At 40.4% G+C, this 21351-nt stretch overlaps 1 protein-coding gene and 1 long non-coding RNA gene across 2 annotated transcripts in view; one reads left to right on the forward strand and one right to left on the reverse strand.

Annotated features, from left to right (window-relative positions):
* LOC307173300 (neural cell adhesion molecule L1-like) overlaps positions 1-21233 on the forward strand; it is a 32087-nt gene extending 10854 nt beyond the window's left edge. Inside the window, exons 4-27 of the mRNA XM_079896320.1 lie at positions 3480-3673; positions 4404-4518; positions 4626-4810; positions 5088-5219; positions 7638-7781; positions 7890-8001; positions 8213-8373; positions 8895-9054; positions 9998-10122; positions 10357-10458; positions 12042-12239; positions 12467-12537; positions 13258-13483; positions 13649-13764; positions 13855-14080; positions 14157-14279; positions 16359-17727; positions 17824-17896; positions 17977-18049; positions 18451-18490; positions 18582-18672; positions 18766-18864; positions 19082-19205; positions 20794-21233. Of these exons, the coding sequence (XP_079752446.1) occupies positions 3480-3673; positions 4404-4518; positions 4626-4810; positions 5088-5219; positions 7638-7781; positions 7890-8001; positions 8213-8373; positions 8895-9054; positions 9998-10122; positions 10357-10458; positions 12042-12239; positions 12467-12537; positions 13258-13483; positions 13649-13764; positions 13855-14080; positions 14157-14279; positions 16359-16582 (2614 nt within the window). The 3' untranslated portion in view covers positions 16583-17727; positions 17824-17896; positions 17977-18049; ... (3 more) ...; positions 19082-19205; positions 20794-21233. The remainder of the gene's footprint in view (positions 1-3479; positions 3674-4403; positions 4519-4625; positions 4811-5087; positions 5220-7637; positions 7782-7889; positions 8002-8212; positions 8374-8894; positions 9055-9997; positions 10123-10356; positions 10459-12041; positions 12240-12466; positions 12538-13257; positions 13484-13648; positions 13765-13854; positions 14081-14156; positions 14280-16358; positions 17728-17823; positions 17897-17976; positions 18050-18450; positions 18491-18581; positions 18673-18765; positions 18865-19081; positions 19206-20793) is intronic.
* The window catches only part of LOC307173320, a 349409-nt gene that overhangs the window by 127177 nt on the left and 200881 nt on the right, over positions 1-21351 (reverse strand). The gene's annotated exons all lie outside the window — the stretch shown is intronic.

Raw genomic sequence — 21351 nt, forward strand, 5'->3', positions numbered from 1 at the left:
GACCTTGAGGCAGCAGTTCAAGGTTGCAAGCGAAGAGGAGAGGGGACCGCTTGCGGAGCTACGCAGCATCATCCGCAAAAAGCTGATGACCTTGAGGAGAGCGGAGTGGCATAGGAGGAGGAGGAAGGAGAGGTCCAGGAGGAGAGCTGCCTTTCTAGCGAACCCATTTGGATTTACGAAACAGCTGCTAGGACAGAAGCGCAGCGGCCAACTCACCTGCTCCAAAGCTGAGGTTGACCACCACCTCAAGCAATCCTACAGTGATGAGTACAGAGAGCAAGACCTGGGCCCCTGCATGTTCTTGATCAATCCACCTGCACCGGCTCTGGACTTTGACGGGAAAGAGCCCGGCTGGAAGGAGATCCAGGAGGTGGTTAGAAGGGCAAGGGCAAACTCCACTCCAGGGCTCAGTGGAGTACCTTATAAGGTTTACAAGAACTGTCCAAGACTACTCCACAGACTCTGGAAGATCCTGAAGGTGATTTGGAGGAGGGGAAAGGTAGCAGACCAGTGGAGACAGGCAGAGGGTGTTTGGATCCCGAAGGAGGAGAAGTCTCAGAAAATCGATCAGTTCCTGACCATCTCACTGCTGAGTGTTGAAGGAAAGATCTTTTTCAGCCTCATTTCCAGGCGACTGACAGACTACCTCCTGAAGAATTCCTATATCGATACATCAGTCCAGAAGGGAGGAATCCCAGAGGTATCTGGATGTCTGGAGCATACAGGTGTGGTCACTCAGCTTATCAGGGAAGCCAGGGAGAACAAGGGGGACCTGGCTTTGCTGTGGCTGGACCTTGCAAATGCCTATGGATCCATACCCCATAAGCTGGTCGAAGAGGCACTGAACCGGCATCACACCCTGAAGAAGTTCAGAGACCTCATCCTGGACTACTATGCCAACTTCCATCTGAGAGTCTCCTCCGGAACAACAACCTCAGACTGGCACAAGCTTGAGAAGGGGATCATCACTGGCTGTACAATCTCAGTCATCCTTTTTGCACTCGCCATGAACATGCTGGTGAAATCTGCGTAAATGCAGTGTAGGGGGCCCCTCTCTAAGTCTGGAGTTAGACAGCCACCCATCCGAGCCTTCATGGATGACCTGACAGTGACCACAACATCTGTCCCAGGCTGCAGGTGGATCCTGAACGGTCTTCAGGAGCTGATGTCCTGGGCTCGCATGAACTTCAAGCCGGCTAAGTCAAGGTCCCTCGTGCTGAAGAAAGGGAAGGTTACTGACAAGTTCCACTTCTCACTTGGCACCACCAAGATACCATCACTGACAGAGGAACCTGTGAAGAGCCTGGGGAAGGTGTTCAATTGCAGCCTGAGAGACGCAGCTTCCACAAAAGCGACCAACCAAGACCTGGAGACCTGGCTGGCCGTGGTGGACAAGTCTGGCCTTCCTGGCAAGTTCAAGGCTTGGATTTACCAGCACGGTATTCTCCCTCGGATCCTCTGGCCCCTCCTGGTGTATGAAGTCCCCATTTCAACGGTGGAAGGCTTTGAGATGAGGATCAGCAGGTTTCTGCGCAGGTGGCTGGGACTGCCTCGAAGCCTGAGCAGCATCGCTCTATATGGGCAGAACAACAAGCTGAAGCTTCCCATGAGCAGCCTGAGCGAGGAGTTCATGGTGACGCGGTCCAGGGAGGTCCTACAGTATCGGGATTCCAGTGATCCAAAGGTTGCCCAGGCTGGGATTGAGGTCAGGACAGGGCGGAAGTGGAGGGCTGCCATGGCAGTGGTCGACGCAGAGTCAAGGCTACGGCAAAAGGTGTTGGTGGGCTCAGTGGCACAGGGGAGAGCTGGCCTGGGCAGCAGAAGAACTCCTCGCTATGACAAGGCGGAAGGGAAAGAGAGGAGGTTGCTGATCCTGGAGGAGGTGCGTGCAGGAGTTGAGGAGAAGCGAGCTTGCCAGATGGCTGGGATGCGGCAACAGGGCGCCTGGACAAGATGGGAGCAAACAGCGGAGCGCAAAGTCACATGGACTGAGCTTTGGAAGGCTGAACCCTACAGGATAAAATTCCTGATCCAGGCGGTCTATGACGTGTTGCCAAGTCCATCCAACCTCTTCTCCTGGGGAAAGGTGGAGACACCAGCATGCCCCCTCTGCCAGAGGAGAGGAACGTTGGAACACATCCTCAGCTGCTGTCCAAAAGCCCTGGGCGAAGGGCGTTACCGCTGGCGGCATGACCAGGTCCTAAAAGCCGTAGCGGATTCTATCTGCAGTGGAATTAGCCACAGCAAGAGCCTCCGCCCAGTGAAGACCACAGCTTTTGTCAGAGCTGGGGAGAAGTCAACACCAGCTGCCCGGGGCACCTCCTCTGGCCTGTTGGCAACGGCGTGCGACTGGGAGCTGTCAGTTTATCTGGGCAAGCAGCTGAAGTTCCCTGAAGCAGTTGCCATAACAACATTAAGGCCAGACATTGTGCTCACCTCAGAGGCCTCCAAGCAGGTAATTCTCTTGGAGCTCACAGTGCCTTGGGAGGACCGTATGGAGGAGGCCAATGAAAGAAAGAGGGCAAAGTACTCCCAGCTTGTGGAGGGTTGCCGGAGCAATGGGTGGCGGGCAATATGCCAACCCGTCGAAGTGGGATGTCGAGGGTTTGTGGGCCAATCCCTTTGCAGGGCCTACAAAATGCTTGGCATCACAGGGGCGAGCCAGCGAAGGGCCATCAAGTTGGCCACTGGTGCTGCAGAAGTAGCATCAAGGTGGCTGTGGATCAGGAGAGGAGAGGCATGGCGTTTAGAGTAGTAGCGCTACCTGGACATAAGCTGGGACCTGATCACCCCGGCTGGGTCGCCTAGGGGAGGGGGTCTGATTGTTGAAAGACCCGAAACCCCCCGTGATCCTAGGTTACATCACTGATGATATGTCCAGGTGCACCAGACGGTGTATCTAAAATCTAATTTCAAAATGTAATTATTGTTTACATTTTTTTAAATGTTTTTTTTTTATTTTTTTTATTTTTTTTATGCATCCTTGTTAAATAGATGTATTAAAGGGATACTTTAAGTTGTTTCAAACCTGTATGAATTTCTTTCTTGTTTTGTGTTCAACAGAGGATATTTTAAAGAAAATGGGTAACCAAAGAGTTGACCATCAACATCAACCATCAACTTTTTGGTTACCAACATTCTTCAAAATAACTTATTTTGTGTTCAACAGAAGAAAGAAATTCATACAGGTTTGGAACGATTTGAGGGAGAGTAAATGATGATAGAATTCACATTTTTGGGTGAACTTTTAATGTTTGGGTGAACCCTTTAATTTCTTTTTATAAAGAAAAATATCGCTGACTTTTGAATGGTGTATACAGTACAGACTTTTTACAAATAATTTATTACTAATCTTAGAAGGGATTAATTGAGAAAAAAATACTAATTTGTCACTATAGCAATTTAATTTATGGATGTTATTTTCTATGTTATTTACAAAAAAAAAACTGTCACTTATTTCTTACCTGTATCATTGCTAGGTTCCACTGGGTGAAGGATGGTTTGGAGTTTGACCCCTCTAAAGACCCTGACCTCTCAGTGTCCAGAGATTCTGGGACCTTCTCGTTGACAGCCAAGGATGGACCCATCCACCAGTACCAGGGCAGATATAACTGCTACGCATCCAACGAGCTCGGCACGGCCGTGTCTAAAGAGGCTCGTATTATCACAGAGAGTAAGTCACTCTCATTACCACAACATTATAGAGCAGCACACTTATGATTGCCTGTTTGATATCCCTGACGTTACCACATGTGGCGAGTTTTCTGTTGAGAATCTGGCGTGCAGCAGATAACAGCCCAAAATCAAGCCCCCTGCCCCCTGTTGTGTGTCATATGCAGAAATCATCGTCATTTAGAGGAAAATTACAGCTCATTGTGTGTGCCAGTCACACAAGCGCTTCGAAGAATTCCAGAACGAATATAAATCCCAGATTGCTTCCCAATTAGCTATTAGCTAACACAACACTGTGAGTGGCACATTGTAACAACAACACCACCACATCTATCTAGCAATCTACCTGTCTCCCTGTCCCGACCTCTCTGCCAGTTTCCCTGACAACAGTTACCTCAGAAACCAGTGTGAGTCGTGTAAGTGTGTCAGCGGGGACGACCACTCCTGGGAGCTATTTTTTAACATACAGTAACACAGTGTCTAAGATTCAATGCCAATGGTGCAAAATACTGACAAACAGCGAGACTCGATTCAGCAACCAAAGATGTTATTCTGTACATAGACTAAAAATGTAAAAAACACTGATGGGGTGCCTACAGATGGATATTGTTTTAGCTGATTTGCCCAGCTTTAGTCCTGTGTGAACACCCACTTACTGCAGCTGTGATTGTTTACCATGCTCTCTCTCTCCTCATTTCCCTCAATAATTCTGTCTTTGTCTGTGTCTGTAGCTAACTCAGTGGTGCGCAACAGAAGGCCACAAATGATGCAACCCACTGGCTCCCACAGCTCCTACCTGGTGCTCAGTGGCCAAGACCTAGAGCTGGAATGCATTGTTCAGGGCCTGTAAGTCAAACCTGATCTGGCTGTGTGTCTTTCAGAGCTTTCACTTACTTAAAAAGTGTACTTTAAAAGTGTTCTGTTTGTTTGCATCCTGTTCTTTCCCTCATTAGGCCGGCTCCCAGTATCCAGTGGATCAGGAAAGATGGAGTTCTGTCTGAGTCACGCACCTCCACTGACAGTTATAACAGAGTTCTGCGCTTTAAGAATATCTCAGAGTCTGACGGTGGCGAGTACCAATGCACCGCCACAAATCTGCAAGGCATGACCTCTCACACCTACAGCATCACTGTGGAAGGTACTGTATGCTTCACACTGCCAGATCACTTCCTCTGCAGATTTAGATGTGGGGTGTGAACTTGAGGAGATAATTGGGAAGATGACTAAAAATAACTTAAAATTACACTTTGCTGATAAAGAAACAATCTCAGTCAGGATTTACATTGTTAGCCTTGCATGATTGGTGTATAATTGCTTAATAAAAGCTTATTGCCTACTTTGCATCCCTTCTGGAAAGTTGTACAATTGTTGCCAGAGACCTTTCATGATTAGTTGTTTGTTTTGTGGTGGTCTAGCTGCCCCATATTGGACTAAAGAACCAAAGAGCCAGCTGTACGCCCCGGGAGAGACGGTCAAACTGGAATGTAAGGCTGATGGCATTCCCAGCCCTGAGGTCACCTGGAGCATCAATGGCAATCTTCTTACTGGTAACTGACTCAGTCAGGAAACATTCCATGTCTTAATGCAGGGTTTCTCAAACTGCTCTACTCTAAGAGTCTCACACTGAGTCGAACAACGTCTCGTTCCTTTTTGAACACTATCAGTTGGGAATAAAGTCTTTAGTGTTCCACTAAGCTGCTGCGGAGCAATAATCAAACTGACTCCAGACAATGCCTTTGAATATGCTTTAATCACAGCTTGAGGATCTCAGACCAATTTCAGAGAGAATCCCACCAGCACAAAAATACAGCAGTTTTTATAGAATAGGAGCATGGCAAAGGTGACATGATTCATTACATAATTTTCCTACAATATGATTGGTTCTTCATATGTATAATCCAGCAAAACTTTCTGTTACTAGGCAGAAGCAAACTCTGGATTTCTTGATTACTCAAAATCATGAGTTTATAAATTTAGATATCTGTCTAGTTTAATTTCCCCTTTTGTTATATTCAGAGATGATTCAAACACACCTACTGACTTTGACCAAAGTGTTTGGAAACATTTAGGTTTCAAAAGCATATAAATGTTATCCTGTGTAGCAAATTAGCTCTATGAAATATTAATAATCAATAATAACTGGTTATAATTTATTATGAATATTTGGATCAGTTAATATAATTAACTTACTGTCGTAAATTAATATTACAATCAATTAACCTGTTTGTCCCGTGAACACTCAGGATTAATTGTTTATTAACTCTAAGAAATGTACATTTCCGGGGCATGGGAAATGTCTTTCTTAATGTACAGTACTACTAAGATCAGTAGCCAAGATCTAAATGATTAGTGACTCCAGTTATGAGCTTGAGACACGGACAACTTTACGTGTGACGAACAAGATTTTATTAACTAGTCTAAACACTTAAACTACTCTAACATACACACACATACATGCATACAGTTTACCAAGGGAAAGAGAGCTGGAGCAGAATACAGGAGAGCAAGAAATTCAGCAGATCAACAGCCTTGAGCAAACCATCAGTTTAGTTCTAACACGCCCTTCTTTAAAGGGGTCAGGATACTTAATGTATCAAATAATGAGACTAAGTTTGATACTTGCATGTCTCGCCCATTTGAATTAAACTGTCCTGATGCAATTCTTTGAGGCTCCAGTTGATCTTTGCTGATGTGGTCTTGATGAGAGAGAAGCAGTGGGAGTCAGAGGATCTTTGGTGAATGGAAAGACAAGACCGCAGCCTGGCACACGCTTGGGGGTCCTTAGAAGCTTCTAGTTCAGCATCATCTTCACTTCAGCATTTCAGAAAGGGACTAAGCGAGAGAGAGCTAAAAGCTGATCTTGGGTTTTTAAAGTGTGAAGAAATAACACCTTCTGGAGGTGCAAGAGCCAATGAGAGGATTTTCCTTTGGAGGGAAAGTTTACGACCCTTTGTGTTCTAGCAGGGCATTTGAATATGTACTTTCATTGGGTGTTTAAGAAAAGAATCTTTAAGATTCTTATAATACTAATGCGTCACAAAGTTAGCAAAATGTAATGTAAATTAACAAATCGGAGACGAAGAATGGATTTTATAGAGACCAAACATGCCACACATATAATTTGGTTAACCATAATATGCAAAGTTTGAAACATTAATCCAATAGAGTTTACAAGAATACAAAACACAACCACATAAAAGGAAAATCATGAGGTGGTAAAATTAGATACATGTTTACACATTTATCAAGTGGTTATATATATAGAATATATAGGATTAACAAGGTTTTTATTTCTCTTCCTCTGCAAGAGTTTAAGTGAGAGTCGCAGCTCTCTGGAGACATTTTTTTGGATCGTAAAACTCTCTGTGTGTCCTGTATCAAGACACCGCGTCCTGCCAGTGTGTTCGCTTCATTTGGATGTTAGTTTTGTGGGAAGTTTCACAGGCATTTGTTGGGAGAGTGAGTTTGCTGGATTATTCATTAAATAAATGAATAATTTGTGTGTGTCTGATTGGTCCAGACGCTACACCTGCAAGGAAAATAAATGTTAGTTATGATTCATTTAAAAATCCATCACAAACACTAATCGAATATGAAATACCATAACTATGCAAATGTGTTGCCAAATGATTGAAATATTAACTTAAAAATACTTAAAAACGAAAAAAAAAAAAAAAAAAAAAAAACTTGCACACCCAAATCAATTGTTGTATAAAATTACAATAGGCTGTCAGCTTGGTTGACCGAAATGTTGTCATTAAAATATATTTGTCGTAAATGTCGTAAAATCTCAGGGGGTCCTTAAAATAAATATTTTAGATTAAAGAGGTTCAGCTGACAACATTTTTGGGAATCCCTGTCTTAATGTATATTTTGTTTGTATATGTTAAATAATCTTTATCTGTTCGGGTGAGACATGAGACATTGGTATAGTCTTGATGTACTGAGGTGTCTTTTTTGCATAGATACTGACCCAGACCCCCGTCGCAGTTTGAAACATGGTGTTCTCACTCTGAAGAATGTGGAACTCAGTGACACTGCGGTGTATCAGTGCAAAGCTGCCAGTAAGCACGGATCCATCCTCATCAATGCTTACGTCTATGTTATAGGTAAATTAATTTTCGAAAGCAGCTCTAAAAAAGCTTTTTGTGGTGATTGCTAAGGCAGCATTCAGGGACTACAATATCATAGATTTGTGTGTTTTTTTGTTTCTCTAGAACTGCCTCCCCAGATTTTGACAGAAGATGTACTCATGTACTCTGTGGCAGAGGGACAGACGATTGATCTGGCTTGCGAGACCTTTGGCTCTCCTCGGCCCAATGTCACATGGTAAGACAGACTTGATCCTGTGGGGTGTCCCTTCCTCACATGCCAGAACTGTCCTGATATTGTTGGGGAGAAGCTGCTTTGTTGGGAGTCCATTAGGGCACACGGGCAGAATCACACTCAATAGTCAGCATTTCTAAATATCGGTGTTCTTGTAATATTGCACATTGTATCCATTTAAACAGGCTAAAATGAATATTTTGTGTGTTTACAGGGAGGGTGAGTCCTGGGGCGCACTTATAGCCAACCCAAGGATGAGTCAGTTATCCAATGGCTCACTAAAGATCAGTAACGCCTCCCTCAGTGACAGCGGCCAGTACACCTGCACTGTCAGCAACAGCAAAATCACCATCACTGCTGAGCTGGCCGTACTCAGTGAGTTTAACATGCATGAATGCTCATGCAATCACACATACTTGATTTATAACTGGTTTCACTTCAGACTGTTAGGGTCATTTCTTTTCATTACACTAATTTAATGTTGATGCTTTTATTGTATTCTAATATCCCCATAAAGCCAACAAACTGCAAAAAGAATTTGATTTCCAGTAAAATATCTAAATATTCTTAGCAAAATTGCATGCATGATATTATGCATATTTTAATTATTATCATCATCATCACTGAAGTTTGTAAGTTATTTTTCTTCTTTTGTTTAGCTTTTTATAATAAGCAAAAATCTAACTGGTTGAAAATAGGTTAGGAAAAATACAATTTAGGATATATTGCATAAAAAAAGTACACATTTTTATAAAGTCTAAATTTGAGATAAAGTAATAAATTGGCCAATAAAGAAATTTACTGAAACATAAGGCAAGAAAAATACTATATATTTTTTTTTATTAATAAAAAAAAACTTAAAATCAAGATTTTCTTTTACAAATTCTGTCTTCTAGATAAGACCGTCATTGTGAAACCTCCGTTGGCTCTGCGAATTCAGCGGGGGAAGCCGGCTAACCTCACCTGCGAGTACCAGGTGGACTCCAGGCAGGGCGCCCCTCAAGTCCAGTGGAGGAAGAACCATAAGAAGCTCACAGAGTCCTCTGATTCAGACAAGTATGCTTTTATACTGTTTTACGGTGTGTACTTTACTCTTAACACCTTTTACCTATTTATTTATTATTCTCAGGTAAGGTAAAGAAAGTCAAATCTGACCTAAACCATAAGCATTCAAAAGGTACTTACAATTTGGTCAGAAGACTCCTCTGTGGTATGTTCTCAATAAAAGTCTTCCAGCATCATAAATCTCAGTAGGCAGATTTTGTAATCAATTAAATTTCTTTTAATTGGTTACTTTTCTTTTTATTATAAACAACAATATAAAGGTAAATAGAACTTCATAGTTTAGGTATAAAATACAATAATCACGTTTTGAATCAAAGGTGTAGTAAGCTCTGGGCTTCTTATCTTCAGCTTGGGGTTTCTTGTCCTCAGCTCTGGGCTTCTAGGCGTCGGGGGCACTGGCGTATCAGTATCCCAAGAGGCAGTCAGTTCATCAGTCTTTTATACTTCTGTTGTTCACAACAGGCGTTAGATTGATACTCCTCCAAAGTTTCCCAGATCCTTCTCCAGCCAGGTGCAAGCGGTCCACCTCTTCATGTCCTTGACCTCCAGTAAACTCAACTAAGATGGCTGAGTTCATTTAAAGTTCTAGGAGTCCTCTAGCGCACACACATAATCGCACTTTTCTGCTCCTCTCAACATGGGTTAGCACAGTCACATATACATACATAACCAATTACTGTACATCTATGCCAAAACAATATAAGCCATCTTTTACAAACAAAATAAATAACAACATTGAATGCAATGCATTATATCCAATACATTGGCTAAATATATGTAACAAAAAGGCATCTACAATAAACAAGGAGGCAGGTAATTGCATTTTCTTGATATTATACAACAATACCTTCATGTCCCTCAAAATGCTGCAGAATGGTTTAGTTTGAACTGTATAACGTGATTTCATGAACATTATTAACCATAAATATCTTAGGTACAAGATAGATGAAACCACCGTCATAATACTTGAAGTTGAAGAAGACGATGAAGGGATATACACCTGTGAAGTCATTACTGCTCTGGATATGGTGGAAGCGAGTGGCTCCATCACTATCGTTGGTAGTTAACTTTATAAATGGCCTGTTCCCTATAACATGGCCATCTCTAAACCTTACATGTCTGGATCTATATAGCTGTATGTGTGCTGCATGTTGTATGATAATGTGACCTACAGAAAGGACAAAGGACATGTTTGGCTGTAGGCAGATTCAAGAAATAACCTTTAAAATCATAGATGCCTTGTTTTATCTGGCATCTTACCCCTTGACCTCTTTGTCAACCCTCATTCGCCAGATCGACCAGACTCTCCAACCCAAATACAAATGACCGAACCTAAAGAACGCAGTGTCACTCTCAGCTGGACACCTGGAGATGATCACAACAGCCCTGTGATAGGTACAGTTACAATATATGTTTTTTCCCCCTGTGTTTATGCAGTACACACAGTTTGTGTATGCAGTTTTTATTTGATACATGTTCATTATTTGAAATTCTTATTGATTTTTCCCCCCTTTAAATGTCAAATGCTGTATAAATTGATGGTTTAACAAAGATTTGAAAGTTTTTTGGACACTCAAACCACACTTAAAATAAATGTCATTGTGCTCAATAACAAAATATCACATCAATATCAAACCACATTTTCTCAGTTTGCACAGGGATTCCCTTTTCTTTCTTTTTTTGTCTTAAAGGGTACATAACATGCACAGTTTCACCTAATCTCATGTTAATCTTGAGTACCTATAGAGCAGTAGTGCATCCTTAATATCTCAAAAAAGTGTTTAGTTTTATTAAATTTATAAAAGAAAAATACAGCTTTCCGATTCTCTCCGGAAAAAGCCGAGCTCCTGGAGGCGGAGCTATAGAGTCAAGCGGTAGCTTTCCAGCAAAAGACAGAAATCTGATCCAGTTGTACTTACATAAATGGGGTCTTTTATCACTGGGACCGCTCCACGTTTTAATAGCAAACGATTTGCAAATCCAGCGTCGACCTGAGCCTTGTTAATAAAACATTCGTCACTGAAATGACCAGAACACACAACCGCACTTCCTACACCGTTGCTGCCCCAGAAAAACAAACTACATCCACTGTTCCTGTAACGCTGGGTTCTTTGGGAAGCTGGACACGGTAAGCTTTCCCTCACATCCAAAAACACACTTTTTTGGAGACATTCTTGAACAAATCCTATGCAGCGCTGCCGATGATTTCCTGTTGAAGCGCGTTGATGTGCGCGGTCTCGCTCTCCTCTAGTCGACGTGTGCGCGGCCGCGCTTTTCCGGGAGAAATGCTCATATAAGGAGTTCCACTCTGGTCTACGTCATTAGATCCACGGTCGAAAAAAAAACAGCCGAAACTTGTACCAACCCGGAAGTAAGATTTTCGGCACAGAAATTCTCCGTTATTCGTCCAAAATATTTTTTTAAAACTTTGCCCATGTTTAACATGAGAATCCATCTCTTTAACACTGTAAACAACTCTGAATACATGAAACACCATGGTACCCCCCCTTTAAAATATTTACTTGAGGTACACATTTTTCTTCTCTGATGTTGGTAACTAGTCACTTTACATACAGTTAAACAAATAAAATATTTGTCTAAATTTTTTCAATAAATATTTTACAAAAATACTAAGTGTTTCCTTTTAATTTGTTTTTATTTATTTGTTTTATTAATTGTTTTAATTTCACATTTTGTATGATTGATTTATTTCATTATTAGCGTTTCATCAACTCACAAACCCCATTTTGGGAAACCATCATTTAAAAAACAAAAACAAATCTTATACTTGAAAAGTGTGCTTTCTATAAAAAAAAAATGCTATTTGACTTAATATTTTTCATTTAATGCAGTGGCATTCATACATTTTTAAGTGTGTTTGAAGTGTCCAAATACTTTTTGGGGGCTAGTCTATATAAAATCAGTGTCATTTCCTGTTTTATGTATATATATATATATATACACATGTTTGTGTCTAGAGTATTTGATTGAGTTCGAGGAGACAGGATCTGAAAGAAAGGAATGGGAGGAGCTAAGCCGTGTGTCAGGCAGCATTCAGCGAACTACCCTTCCCTTGAAGCCCTTCATTTCTTACCGTTTCCGAATCATCGCCATCAATGACATCGGCAAGAGTGACCCGAGCAAGGAAACGGAGGCTTATTCCACACCAGCTGCTCGTAAGTTAACATTGCATGTGTGTGCGAGTGTGTGAACGCTTACATTGCCTTGAAAAAGAAAATGCTTGTCCCGCTACATTGTGATGCATTTGTTTTGTCTTTTGAATCATTGTATGACTCTTTGAATTTGTGTTTGTATCTTCTCTCAGTGTGTGGCTGATGTAAAGTGACAGTTTTATTGCCATGTTAGAACATCTTGGCACTAAATTATTATTTGTCCTCTACAGCTCCAGACAGAAACCCTGAAGGAGTGCACAGTGATTCCATCGACCCAGGCACCCTTGTCATCACATGGAAGGTGCGCTGCGCAATTCAGACCAAAAATGATTCTGTCTTAATGCATTCACTTCATGTCGTTCCAAGCCTGTTTGTTTTTTTCCCCATGGAACACAAAAGAAAGTGAACAGAAGCTTGAAAATGGACAAAAAAGTTAGATAAAAGGAATTCATATAATGTACATATCACTACATTTTTGGTAGCACAACAAGTAGTGGTGTAGCATAACCAACCTTTTTTTTTAATTTTTAAAAAGTCAGAATACACGGCTGTCTCTCTCTCTCTTAAGTTATGTTGTCATGAATGATTTATTCTATTTCTTCTTCTCTCTCTCTCTCTCTCTCTCTCTCTCTCTCTCAAATTGTTAAAAATTAGATTCATTTGAGTGAACTGGTTCATCTTAAATCGTCCTCTTTCTCATATATAGAGTATATGTAGTGTTAGAAAAGTATTATTAATTCTACTGAATTAGTTCATCCTAAACAGTCATCCCACTCTCTCTCATGTGTAATGTTGGAAAGTTTGATTCATTATAGTGAATTAGTTCATCCTAAACGATCCAATCTTTCTCGTGTAGCGTTGGAAAGTCTGATTCATTCTAGTGAATCAGTTCGTCCGGACAGTTAATGTAAATAAACTGATAAAAAAAAAGGAATCCCTGTACTTGTTGCCAATGTTTTGAAATTCTCATTGTTCACAGAAAGATACATTCTAGCTCAAGACTGAATCTTTGTTCTTGTAGGAGTTGGACAGGCGTAGTTTCAATGGCCCAGATTTTCGCTACAAAGTGATGTGGAGGAAGGTTTTGGGCAGCGGTCCGTCCTGGCACACCAAAGACGTCACCTCTCCACCCTTCATCGTCACAGATGTGGGCAACTTCTCTGCCTTTGAGATTAAAGTGCAAGCTGTTAATGAGATGGGAGAAGGTTCAGAGCCCAAAAGCGCCATTGGATTCTCTGGAGAGGAGAGTGAGTTTTTCATGTTGTATATTTTTGCTGCTATTGTGAGCCCTTTTTCCTGACATCTTCCTGTAAGGTTATCTCAATTCACCCCAATTGAACAATGATTTTAGTTAATCCTGAGACAGATGTTTTTAAGGGAATCAAAGTGTGGGTGCTCTTTCTCCCTGTCAGTCCCTCTTGAGGCCCCTCTGGATGTGGGAGTGGTTCTGATCAACAGCACTGCTATTAAAGTGACATGGGCGGCCGTGAACAGAGAAACTGTGAGGGGCCGTCTGCAGGGTTACAAGGTAACATACTGTTGTATTAAACTCAGCCAAAAATTTAAAAATGTAAGATGTAAAATCTCTTCAACAAATTGTCTATCATCCATCCTATAGATTTATCTGAAGCACTTTGACCCAGAAAGCAGACACCTCAGACGGGAGCGTGTTAGGGAGGGTAGGCCGACAAACATCTCAGTTGTGACAACGGACAGTAACGAGGAGAAGAAGATTCTGGGAGATCTGCAGCCCTACTCCCATTACTCACTGACTGTAAGTGCCTTTAATTATAAAGGAGAAGGACCCGAGTCTGAAGCCCTCACTTTCCACACTCCAGAAGGAGGTAAGAACGTGAGACAAAAAATAAAAATAGTTGAAGAAAGGTGAGGGCTTCAAATTCTGTCATCCATTTTTTTCAGTTCCTGGTCCTCCATCATTTTTACTGCTGGAAAGCCCATCAGAGACAGAAATGATACTGCGTTGGTCTGCGCCCAACCAGCCAAATGGAGTCCTGAAAGGATACATATTACAGTATCAAAAAGGTGTGTGAACTAACAGCCTGATTCATTCTCATCAGGATTATTAGAAGCAGTTTGTTGAGGAGAGGGATTTTTGCCTGGTATAAAATACAATGGTTGAAAAAAATCTAGACACTCTTTTGACTTGGCTAAGTAAAAAACCAGCAAGCATCTAATCAGAACACCCTAGATATCACCTAGCAATGCTCTAGTAACCACCCAAGCACTCAAAACACCTTGGCAACTCCTTAGAAACCACACCTAGAAACCACACTATCAGCTGCATAGCAAGCAACTCAAAAAACTGCATATAAACAAAATCCTTTTAATGCCGGGGACACACTTAAAGGTGCTCTAAGTGATGTTGGGTGACGTCACTTCTTGTTGACGTTTAAAGTATTGTCAAACAAAATGGAGGCTTGCTAGACCCTCCCTCCTCATCCGCGCACTAACCCCCCAAATCCTCCTTGTCGGTTACTGGCTGGAACAGTTTATGTTTTGTGGTGCGGGTTAGCCCAGTTTGTTTTTGTTGCCGTTTGTGGAGCCTGTGGTGTCTACAGAGGCCGCGTTTTTCTACAGTGTGTTCATGGGACTGGCAGCGAGCGGATGGTGAGATGTTTGCTGTATGTGACAAAAAATGTTTTGGCCTAAAAAATGCGTGACATCGCTTAGAGCACCTTTAACGACTAGCTGAAACATTCTAAGACTGAACTGAACACATTTACAGACTGTTTCCAACGACTGGAGCAGATTTAAAACCCCGACTGTGAACAACGACTGAACGCAACTATCTCTGACTCAGCGCGTTTGGGCATGATCAGTCGTAAGTGTCAAATTACACTTATAATCGGCCTTACAGTCGTTAAGTGTGTCCTCGGCTTAAGACAAGTCATTTCACTTGGCGGTCATCTTTGAAACGCCTCTCGGGCATGCAAGTTCAACTCCAATCTCTTTGAATGAGGAAACATCAAGTTCTCCAAAACTGTTTGCCAAGCTTACGATTAAATTTCATATTTGAAATCACCAATGAAAACGGTCTCATAAATTTTGCTTCTAAACGCTCAAATCATGACAAAAAACAGCATTTTTCGCATGCGTAGTCCTAAGCATGCATCTCAGAACACTGACTGTTTCTATAGGAACCGGAGCTTCTAACGGCACGGCAGCTGCAGTGATGCGATAAACATTAGCGATAGGGGAATGGCTCTTTTCTTTAGAAGGCGGGACTTATTCCACCATTTTGCACTTTCTCTCAGTTAAAGTAATACGAGTGCACCATCTTTCTTTATATAAAGTCTATTATATAAATACACAAAAACACTCAGTACTGGGTACTGAGATGGAACAGGCTGCAGACCAATCTGTTGGTCTCCTTCTATCGAGCCACAATCGAGAGTGTGCTGGTGCATGCCATCCCTGTGTGGTACGCTGGCTGTTCATTGGCTGATAGAAGGAGACTACAGAGGGTCACCAGAACCGCGGAGAGGGTGATTGGTTGTCTACTCCCACCCCTGGACTCCATCGCCAGCTCCAGATGTCTCACCAAAGCCAGGTCGATCATAAAAGACCATCGACACCCCAACCATCACCTGTTCACTATGTTGCCCTCAGGGAGGAGGTTCAGATCCCTCAAAAGCAAGACCAACAGGCTGAGAAATAGTTTCTTCCCCTGGGCAGTCAGAATTTTAAACGAAGCAGATCACTGACTGACTTTGCATTCTCACAGTCGTTCTGTTGTGTGTCTGCACGCGTGTGTCAATGATTTTAACTATGATGCTGCTATTGTTGTTTATTTAATTTTGTTTTTATTTATTGACCCTTTTACATGTTTTTATTGTAGATGATATTGCACCTGGGTGGCCCTGTTTGCAAATTTCGTTGTGCAGGAGACTGTCCAATGACAAATAAAACTCTTGAATCTTGAATCTTGAATCTTGAAACACCTTAGCAATTGTATATATTGTATGCTCAAAAATGCCCAGAATGCCTTAAAATTTTAAGTTAAAATTTTTGAACAACTATAACTACTTAATATAAACTCACCAACCAATGTTTAAAACAATATTTTTTACACATTTGTTGTCTCCCCCCATTTCTCTGCAGTTGATAATGAAGACAGCCCTATGCTGGTAGAAAAGATTAGTGACCACAGCAAAAATCACTTCAAGTTAAAGCTGGACCCTCGCAGCCGTTACCGCTTCCACCTGCGGGGATACACGGCTACTGGAGAAGGACTGCCAATCATCAGCGAGGGAGCTACCACACTGGATGGAGGTCCAACACTTTACCCATCACTGAATGATTTATCTGGACAGAGTTGTATCTAACTGCACATGTGTTTTGAGGGTTTTTACATGATGGGGGAATGTTTTCACAACAACACACTTCTAGTGACAAGTAATTGTGTCCACACTGAAAATGTGTGAAAATGTGACACAATCAGTGTTGGGGAAAGTTACTTTTAAAAGTAATGCATTACGATATTGTGTGTTACTCTCCCTAAAAAAGTAAATAATTGAATTACTTTTTATGGAATTATGTTACTTTTTCTCACCTTGGCTGGGCTTGCCTGTTTTTTTTTTATTTTGTTTTGTTTTTCGGCAAAAGTTAAATGAATAATCCTCAGGCTGAAGGAAATGCAAATGCACGGCTGTACAGTAGAGGGCGCAGCTCAAACAAACCTTTCAGCTCTGCAGCCATTCTGGATTGTTGAAGAATAGGATCCAGGAGAAGGAGGTTTGGCTGTGTCCCAGTTCAAAGGGTGTATTCTTCGAAGGTCAGGCTAAGCGTTGTTAAATGGGACGGCCTAGCTTACGGAGGACTGTTCTTGTCACCTAGCATCTGTCACAGCTGCCATTAACAAGTGGCAGTGACATTTGTACTAGACTTTTTTGAGAGTTAGGCCTATATTAAACTGTCTGAAAACAAAAGAGGGTTCACAAGCTGTCTAAATATGTTCACCATGGTCCATTTCTGCACTGTAACGGATTTCTGTAATTTGAACAGTATTTTACTGTAATATGTACAGTAAGATACTGTAAAATATGTATACAGTATGTTACTGTAAACAGCAAAGGATTATGGGAAAATATAGGGTCACTACTGTAATTCTTCACTACTGTAAATCAATTTACAGTAGTGAACTTGCCCGCGAAAAACTGACCAATGGCAAGAGGGATTTCTTTTCAAGTGTTTTTTTTGAGGGGTGAAGTGGCAGTTAATGCACGGACAAAAGATCATGTAACTCACCAAAAAGGTTAGTATATAATTTCTATTTTATGTAAAACAAACATTTTCAAATGTTTTTACTTATGTTAACAGCAAACTAACATGATGTATCGTTTTGGTTTCGTCTGAATGGTTTTAGTGCCTTTTTTTCCTGACTGTCGTCAGAATGTTTTGTTGGTGCCTTTATTACTGTCTTTTTTCCTGACTGTCGGCCGGGTCGCTGTCACGGTGATAATATTAACTGGTGAGTAAGTTAAGTTCACCTATATTAGCCGAAATATTCTTTAGTTAAAACTATAAAAAATAATGGTTGTGTGTTCCTCTGCCTCTTAAACGCAAGTTAGCTCATCAGGCGGGCGGAGTCGTCGGTAACGTTAACCGAGCTAACAGCGAACTCAACGTGAAATACTGAGGTAAAGTGAGATAGACGAAACCCTTGTTAAAGCGGGTTTTAAACAATATTTTCACGTAGGCCTATATGATTTATTTTCAGGTTTGTGATCTGGATAATGCCATCTGCAACGATGGAGTGTGTTGGAGCCTTTTCATTGTGATAACATCAACTGGTATGTAACGTTATGGTCAACTTCACCTAAATTAGCCGAAGTAAACTTATTAAACAGAGAAGCATAATAACTTTGGTATGTTCTGTCTCCTCTTTCACAACTTTTTGGCAGATGTACAACGTAAATACTGAGTAAAACTAAGTTAAAGGGATAACGTAGTAGCAGCTACACCTTAAACAGAAAATTATGTAGGCTATGTCATCATTTACTCGCCCACAACGTGTTCTAAACCTGCATGAAGTTCTTTCGTCTGAACATAAATAAAGATATTTTGAATAATGTTAGTAAATAGTGGCTGGTCCGCATGGACTTCTATAATAGAAAAAATACTTTGGATGTCAATGGGGACCAGTAACTGTTTGGTTGCTCATGTTCTTTAAAATATCTTCTTTTGTATACAGCACATTAAATAATTCAATGGAAGTTATGAACAAGTTGAGGGTGAGTAAATGGTGACAGAATTTACAATTTTGAGTAAACTAACCCTTTATCCAACACCATTGTTAATTTCATCTTTTGTTTTATTTTCAAGTTTGTGGTCTGAATTATGTCGTCTGAAATGTCGGAGGTGTATTTTGGAGTCTTTTTTGTGATTGCCTTCGTAATGGTGATAACATCTACAGGTGAGTAAGATGACATCAACTAAATTAGCTGAAAGTATGCATTAGTTAAGCAGGCAAACATGTTCTTTTCTGTTCTTTATTTTGAATTTGCAGCGGCCATTCCCTCCGGACTGTACATCACTGCTGACGCTCTCCACTAATACACAGAACGGGTTGACGTTGGAGGAGGAAGAGGAGAAGGAGGAGGAAAGGGTTAGCAATATACCATTATCAATATAGCAAAGTTTTGCTAACTAATATTTTTAATGTTGTTTAATTGATTAAAAACTATAAACACAATACAACATTATATCTTACCTCATCTTCACCCCACATGTTATTGTTGTTAGTAATAAGTTCTGTTATTGTATTTTAGTTTTTTTCTGTAAACTATAACACTAAAAGGCTGCTGTGACTTTGTCTGTTTCAGGAGAGTCTGTTCTCAAAGCAAAAACATGGATGCTGACAATGAAGGGCAGAATCATCATCCAGTTACAACTGCTAACAGACGACTCTTCAGCATTAGCTGTCTATTTTGTCGAATGCAGAATCAGGTAAACCAAAATATATATATATATATATTTTTTTTTTACATTACATTACATTTACATGCATGCATTTGGAAGTCACTTTTATCCAAAGCAACTTACATTGTATTAAGTTTAATTTAAATTATCCATTCCCTGGAAATCTAAGCTACAGGAATGTATTGAAATGCTTTAATGATTTTAATGTAATGTATTATGGGGTAATACCATCCCTGTAGGTTAGGAAATTGGCAAAAATTTGATGATTCGATAGTATTGCATTATTTGGGCCACAATTCAATATTATTGCGCTTCCTAACATTGCGATACAGCAAGTATTGTGATTCGATTCTGCGATATATTGCGATTCATGTCCCCCATATTATTCAAAGACATTACAAAAAATAAGACTGCTCAACTCACTTCAAATGTCACATTAAATCTGTGAACATCTTCTACACATTTACTGGAGGCTAGTGCAAAAACTTTGTCCTTGAACATTCAGGACACAGGACCTTATTACAGAACGTAATTATATGAACGCGTCACCACCGCATTAGCACCAAAAACATGGAGATTTTATTTTAGAGAATAATTACACAACCTATTCGATATACTATAATTCTATAATTAAATAAACTAATCGAATATCCAAAAATTGTGACTCATCCCTGCATGTAATACCTTGTTTTTTTCCCAAAATCTTCACTTAGGTCTCGATTTTCGAAGGGGATTATAAACGTTTCTTCCTTGGTTCGCTTTTATTTAGGCCTATTACATTCACATTCTTTACTGTGGTAAAGTAGAAAAACGTTGTAGGACAGATAGCCTACATTTTTACTTGCACGTCAGATTCATTTCAACACAGTTTTTGCTTGTTATTAGACATGTACGGCGCGTCAAGTTTATTTGATTTTTAGTTTCGCTCTCTTTGGCAGCGCAATTTCAAACGTAGCTTAAATGTCTTGCCCTTGTGGAAGATTAAATTCACTTTTCATACCTTTTACAGCAAGTAGAAAACATGAAGATATCAGAAAATAGATCGATGGTCTCTTTCCTCCTCGTGTCATCCCTCTCAAAGCACAGAGCGGTATGGCTTCATGTGGAATCACGTGTCTTTGTGTGGAAGTATTAAACGAAAGTTTTTTTTTTTTATAGATTTAACTTTTCTATTATGTAAGTTTCTAATATTTACTGATATGTATTTGAATGCTTTACAGGCTTTGTGTTGCTTCTTTGACGGAATTGCTCAAATAAAGACTTTTTTGCTCGAATAAACTACATTTTTTTATTTCAATTTTCATAATAACCCCCCAACCACTGCAGGTAGTTGGTCCATTACCACCGCAGTGGTAAAAAAAACTGCCACCGTCACAGCCTTATAACCTATATTGGAATACTTTGCGCTACTGTATCAATATAATTGCGTGCGCAAAATATCGTGACACTGAACAGAATCGATTTTTCCCCCACCACTACTGTAGGTGGATTCAGAATCAGATGTAGTGCTTTTATTAACGCCAAAGTACATGCAGCATCAAGTTTGAGGGTTAGGGGAAATTCTGCCAACACCGGTCTGAAAAAATTATATATTTTTCCCTGCTTGTGTTTGCAGGTTCATTCTGAGAGTCAACCCTGATGGCACCAAACACCAAAGGCACAGATCAGATGGAAATCTGGAAAGGTCCAAAGAAAAGCATCAGCCTGAAACCCTCAGTGTTTCTCATCAGAGAGCTTGTCAACTTTGACTGGCAAAATTACTGAAATGTAACAACACAACACTGACTTTGACTGTATTTTATTGTTTTAAGGCCTGTTTTGCTTTTCAGTGTGTGTACGTTTTTGCCATGCTACAGATATAAATGGTCACCAGGAGATTAATTCTATGGACTTTGGAGATGTTGCCTTTTTTTTTCTTCAGCTAGTGGCTCCTAAAGGTCAAGATTTGTAATTTGTACTTCTAAAACAAAATGTTCAACGATTAAAAAGAATATTATAAGGACAAATGTTTGTGAGTTATTGTGATTTTTTTGGGGGGTGGGGTAATCATAAATTTAAAAAAGAAAATTTAAATGATGAAAAAAAAAAAAAAAAAAAAAAAAAAAAAATCAATACTAATACTGTAAATGAAAATACGGTAATAATACTGTAAATGCAATTACAGTAAATGGTA

This window comes from Squalius cephalus (assembly GCF_949319135.1).
Source record: "Squalius cephalus genome assembly, chromosome: 16".
Taxonomy (NCBI): domain Eukaryota; kingdom Metazoa; phylum Chordata; class Actinopteri; order Cypriniformes; family Leuciscidae; genus Squalius; species Squalius cephalus.